Source organism: Cydia splendana, chromosome 1 (assembly GCF_910591565.1).
Source record: "Cydia splendana chromosome 1, ilCydSple1.2, whole genome shotgun sequence".
Classification (NCBI taxonomy): Eukaryota; Metazoa; Arthropoda; class Insecta; order Lepidoptera; family Tortricidae; genus Cydia; species Cydia splendana.
Genome location: NC_085960.1, coordinates 33,837,893 through 33,843,980, shown reverse-complemented (window position 1 = coordinate 33,843,980; position 6,088 = coordinate 33,837,893). Strand labels below are relative to the sequence as shown.

The window sequence follows — 6,088 nt, the reverse complement described above, 5'->3', positions numbered from 1 at the left end:
ACTTCGACAATGGATTAATTTTGGAAATTGCACTGCAACGCTTAACGAGGCATTTTGCCTACTCTTGCAACAATGGAAGTGCATCTAGTTTTGTAGATATTATCGATTTTCAAATTCACCCCGCTTTCGAAGTGACCTTAAGCACCTTATGCATTTTAAAGTTCAGTCAGCTATATACAGCCTTCTGAGACCCACTAGTTTTTGAATATGGAACACTCTTGCACCATCCCACTAACCCGGGGTTAACCAGTTAGTGAAATGGTGCAAGTGGCGCTTAGTAAATTAAAAGTTCAAATCAAAATAGATTGTGAATTAAGTACAAGAATTTGTACGCAGGGTCCAAGGAGGATAAACAGGTCATAGGTTCAGTAGGAACGAAGGTAGTGCACGTCTTAATTTCAGAATTTAACGCCAAGTACCTAAAACAAAGGTACCATTGAAGTTATTTAGAGAAGCCATACTACACAATGAAATTGTCGCAATCACCGACACAGTGGATTTTCTCATTTTTACTTTATTCTACATTAGCCGTACCACGAGTTGGCATTTGACAACGACGGCGTGAGCTCGATCCCATTCGCTCTTTATTTATTTAAATTTTATTGCACAACAAGGAAGCATGTACAAATGGCGGCCTTAATGCCCAAAGGCATTCTCTACCAGTCAACCATTGGGTCAAACAGAGACGTAAATATTGGTGCAGGAGAGATTCATATATTATATAGAGAAATTGAGCTGAAAAGTCAAATCTTATAATATATAAACAATAGAATAAACCTACAAAGACCTCGCACCGATACATCGAGATAGATAATTTAAGCATCAATTTTAGTGTTTTTACATACCCCACCAACTATGCTTCTCTGTTTGGCCTAAAGGTTGACTGGTAGAGAATGCCGTGTAGCATTAAGTCCGCCTTTTGTCACTGGATATTTTTTACTGTGCAATAAAGTTTAAAATAAAAAAAATAAATAAATAGATGGACTGCGATCGAGTTTACGCAGTAGCTAACGTAAACGTCAAATGTCGACTTATGGTATGGCTACATCTACTACTCATCTCAAGCGGTTAGTAAAGAAGGTACGCGGTGATTTTGTATAAATAGAGCTGACATTGTATTTGTGTATATATATTTATATATTACATTTTTACTTAACATACAAATTAGCTTCATAATCAATATACAAGCCCGCGACTTATCCATAGCCATAGCTGACCATAACAATTAATTTTATTATTTTAAATTCATAAAGTAATTTTTGACGATCATGATGAGAAGATAAACATAATTTTGACGAATGTAGCTTTATAGTGTAATTTTCATCTTGAAACCAAGAAATCTAAATCTAACAACTTCTTACCAGCCGCCACAGTTAAACGTTACACCTATAAGATAGTAAGTAATCGTAATAAAGAACATAAACTACTTTGGTACGTACTCATACATCTTTTAAAGCATTCCCAGCCAGCGCGAGCTACGCGCTACGTTTGTAGCTGTAAACGTGGGTTTTCCGCTTTGAGCCATTATAAGGCAGAGGGAATATATTTCCCACATGATTTTGAACTTTGTTTCAAATAGGGTTGGGAAATATTTCCACACGATTTTGAACTTTGTTTCAAATAGGGTTTAATTTTACATATTTTCTGATACCCTTATGCCTTATAAAGGGTTAAAGCGAAAAGCGCTTATGAACAGAGAAGTCTCCTGTCGCTGGCAGTCAATGTGTTAACTACGAAATAAATTTTATTATTAAAAAAAACTAATGGAATAATACGGTTTCTACAACAGTACGGTTTTTGTATTAGCTTTACCTTTGTCATTGGGTTCAAATCAGAACTATCGAAACGGCTGCAAACCTGCTGTTTAAGTTTATTGGATTAACATATAAATAATCAATGTAATTTTTTATAAAAAGTTAAAAACAGAACTACAGAAAAGTGAGAACCTTTAAGGTTAAGCGCGCCAGAACAAGACTAATGCGAGATATTGTCACGGCGCACTCGTGCTAAGCCTACTGGTTAAATATACGTATTATAAATATTATAATCATTACTTCATTACAAATGATGTTCTTTATTTTAAAAAATACAACCTGGATAATTAAGCAGATATATCTCCCCTTATTTTTTACAATAAAACCTTGATGAGAATTTTTAAATTCGGTCATTTCCATAGAAATACGTAAGAACTAACTTTTTGTGTGACCAGCGCACTATTCTGAGGGCTATAAATATAGGTATAACTAGTCCCTAGATCAGGTACTTATCATTTTGCCTTTTAAGGTGGTTCGCTTTCCATACAAAAAACATTTGCGTTATATTAAGTAATTACACACTATTACTACGTGCCATTACATGTAACATACAATACACCTTTGTTTTATAATATGTATAGAAAAATGTAAGTATAGTATATAAATACTCTTATTCCAATAAAATAAAATGCTTATTTCTGTTAGAAACTTAGGTTTAGGTACCAAGATTCATTTATATAGCACTAGTAAACATCATATGTATTACAAATTGTGAACGGATAATACACAGTTCAAAAGTAGCAAAGCAGGCAAGGTGTTCAAAATGATGAACACAACTTCATTGTAAAGAGAATAAGAGCATTAATTAGATAATTCTGAACACCTGGCTTGCTTAGCTACTTATGCTGCTGATGCCAACTGAATACCTCAACAACCCAAAAGACAGACACCACGAAGAACAGACATTGCAGCATAGGCCGGTCACAAACGACAGCGCCGGTCACTCACAGTATGTTGTACGTTGGTCATTCACGGTGCTGCTGCTGCTATCGTTCCTTATATTACTACAGTCTGGTCATTTTAATGCAAAAGTTAAATTATCTCTTAAAAATGTCTGTCAATATTTTCTCCAGGACTGCAATTAAATACTATTAAGTATATCATACTAAATTATTGCGATATGGAACATATATACACGATATACGCCCTACTTTAAAAGTCGCCACTGTCGCCAGAGTTTTCGCAAGAGATCCTTATACCAGCATATCAGAGCCAGGCAGAACAGTGCGCCGGCCACGAGTAAGTATGTCGGTCACTCACGGTGCTGCCGCTCCTTGTCGGTCAGAGGCACGTAGATGACGCTCATCAGCTTTTTGACCGTGTGTGACCCGTCCGCTGCCTTGTCCACCTACGTGACAGATAAATACTGTTGTACTTTTAACCATATCTTGACCGTGAGACACACTTTTTTTTTTAACAAGTCACTCACGATATTAAGTTGTTGTTATTCTCAAATTATGATGAAGCAAAACATGTCGAGCAATCTTCAAAAGCAAAGTTAAAATGAGAGTGACCCAAGATATATGTATAATGTAGCCATTAAAAGTGCAAATTTAATTGAGAGTGAGGGTAAGCAATCATTAAAGAGTACTACTAGGTACCTTTCTTTTTATAGTCTCAAAAAAAACCGATTGCAAGATATTATACGTTATCAAGTTTACCTTTTTTTTGTGTGGTTAAGCAACTTAAACGTACAGACTGTTTTCCTTTATTACCTGTGTCAAATGTTGTTCTCCGCCCTCCGGTCCGACTGGCACTATGAGTCTTCCTCCTGGCTTCAATTGATCTATTAACTGGAAAATAATAAACAAATTATTTATATTTTAATTGCGCTAATATAAAAAAAGAACAAAAGGCGGACTTAATTCCTGCTAGACATACTATGGTAGGTGTAGTAAGAGGGTCAAACAGATCACTGTGTTATGTCTTTCCTGTAGATATACACAAGAGTTAAGGGCTATAAAGGTTAATTTACCTTTAGAAAATTAACCTTTATAGCCCTTAACTCTTGTGTATGTCTACAGGAAAGACATAACACAGTGATCTGTTTGACCCAAGAATGATTTTAACAGAATAAGTATATTTAGTGTCCAAAAATAAAGTTATAGACAAAGCAAGACAAGTGTTTGAACCCATGTAACTCTTCCCACTCGTATTTTGGCTTCTCGCAGAATTTAAAGAGTATCAATTAACATTCAAAACGCATACACAATGTTACTATTATATCGCAATATTATTACCGAAATTCGGTAAAGCACATGTGATTGCGTACACTCAGCAGAAGAAGTTGTTAAACGGGCGAGGTGTTCAAAATTACCTTGACACACTCTTATTATCTTAACAATAAAGTCGCGTCAGGATCATTTTGAACACCTGGCCCGCTACTTGACCATCAGGAGATTGTCAAATGCTTTTACTTTTTCGAATAAAAAAAATCCAGACTGGTTTTGTAGAAGTAGGAATTAAGATTGCATGCAAAAAAGTGATGATAAAAATATATATAGTTACAGCTTGTGGAAGTGTGGGTGCTGCGGCGCCGACATGGATAGCGTTGTATGGGGCTTCAGCTTCGTAACCAACTCTCCCATCCCCGGCTACAAAACAAAACAAAACAAGTTCACAACTGTCACAGTCTCTTCAAGTGTGAGTGTGAACAATGATATTTAATATAAATAGAAAAGAATAGAAGAAAATTTATAAACAATGGAGCGTGCGAATCGGATGCAGTGTGCTAAGCGCCTTATGCTAAAAATACATTTACACATTATCACTCTTTATTAATTTACCTCTTTGTAATCAAATTAACAAAACATGTGTATTACATAACATTAATGTTTACTAACCAATTAGTTTGATGCGCTCAGAAGTCAACAACGCAGGATTATCTTTCTTAATATTTTTTATAGCTAGTTGAACCAGCTCGGGAATATGTTCTATGCCTATGACTCGGCCAGTGTCTCCAACCATGAATGCCATACAAGCAGTCAAGTATCCAGAGCCGGAGCCAACGTCTAAGGCTTTTTCACCAGGAATCAATTGGTTTTTAAGCCTTTCTAGTGCATGGGCGTGCTGCAAGAAAGCATAAGATTTAAAAAAAAGTTCTGATAATCCTAATTTGATCAAATGTTTTCTAGGCCAGATTAAGCCAAGTAGAGCCCTTTGTGTAAGTGTAGTGTAGACCCCTAACCCTTTACCAGGCTGACATTTCAAAAATGATGATTGAATGTCAGTCTGACATAACACATGTTTGAAGTGCTGTATGTGGGAAATATATATCCCTTAACCTGGCAAAGGGTTAAATTCCTGGATGTGGTACCTAGTCAAAACCATTGCTTTTCCCCTGAACTCCCAGGGGTTCAAATTTGCTAGTAAAAATCAATCTTGAAGATTTTAATTTTGATTATCTGCTGATCCAATATCAAAGTGAGAAATGAGGGGTTTTATGGCTAATCTAGCCCTAAGTATTGTACACAGACCATGTGTGGAGCGCTGATGGTGGCAGAGTAACCAATGGACTGCGGAGAGTCATGGTACGGAGCATAGGGACAGTAGTTCTTACGATCCACAGAGTTCATAGCATTAGCTACTGCATCAGATTTAATAATGCCATTTGCTGTAATAAACAAAACAATCATTGAAATTCCACACGTATTTATATAACAGTGTATGGCTCAGATGTAAGGAATTTGTTCTGGTTATCGTAAGTATATAAAACTCAATAAGTTTGAATTACGAAACTATATTTTATGAATTTCGATAAAAGTTGTGCAAAAAATCGTCATAATTTACCACATACACACTTAGTTTAAATGTTATTTATTGTAATTATTGTTAGAAGCCAAACTTTAAGAATAATGAAATTGAATAATTCTGATGATGATGATGATCTACGATTACTACTGATTATCATTGAACTATATAGGAAGAAGATAATTTAAGTCCAATTTACTTATAAGATTGCGAAAGTGATTTTACCTTTAAGATTGCGCACCAAATCAGCGTTATTTATACCATGACTCCTCCAAGCCATCACTAACACTCCGGTAACCAAAAATACGACGGTGTAGAACATAAACAAATATTTTTCAATTTTTCTGTAAATAAAGGACTCAATGTTTTTTATAGAAGTGAAAACTAAAGATTGAAAATTTGAAATGTCAATATCACAAATGTCATTAAAGATATTTGAGGTAGTTTAGAAACCGTTGCAGTAATCGCAGGAATTGTATTGTATGATTTTATGCCCCTTGTTTTTTATTAGTAAAATATTGCTG

The 6,088-nt window shown here is 35.3% G+C and overlaps 1 protein-coding gene across 2 annotated transcripts; it reads right to left on the bottom strand.

The window, feature by feature from the left end:
* Window positions 1-281: 281 nt before the first annotated feature.
* Window positions 282-5,961, bottom strand: LOC134793897 (protein-L-isoaspartate(D-aspartate) O-methyltransferase). 2 transcript variants are annotated; one of them, XM_063765622.1, is made up of 7 exons: window positions 5,790-5,961; window positions 5,291-5,427; window positions 4,658-4,883; window positions 4,323-4,408; window positions 3,530-3,607; window positions 3,075-3,162; window positions 282-419 (listed from the first exon to the last, which is right to left on the bottom strand). In XM_063765622.1, the coding sequence occupies exons 1-7, from the start codon at window positions 5,884-5,886 to the stop codon at window positions 406-408; spliced, it is 726 nt and encodes a 241-aa protein (XP_063621692.1). In that variant the 5' UTR covers window positions 5,887-5,961; the 3' UTR covers window positions 282-405. The 2 variants fall into 2 exon arrangements, with proteins under 2 accessions (XP_063621692.1, XP_063621684.1); XM_063765614.1 differs by lacking the exon at window positions 282-419 and adding an exon at window positions 1,823-1,860.
* Window positions 5,962-6,088: the final 127 nt, after the last annotated feature.

Coding starts and splice junctions, on each gene's coding strand:
- LOC134793897 (XM_063765614.1), bottom strand. CDS start 5,886: ATGTTCTACACCGTCGTATTTTTGGTTACCGGAGTGTTAGTGATGGCT. Junction 5,428..5,789: donor TTTGGTGCGCAATCTTAAAG/GTAAAATCACTT, acceptor TGTTTATTACAG/CAAATGGCATTATTAAATCT. Junction 1,861..3,074: donor CGACAAGGAGCGGCAGCACC/GTGAGTGACCGA, acceptor AAACTTAAACAG/CAGGTTTGCAGCCGTTTCGA.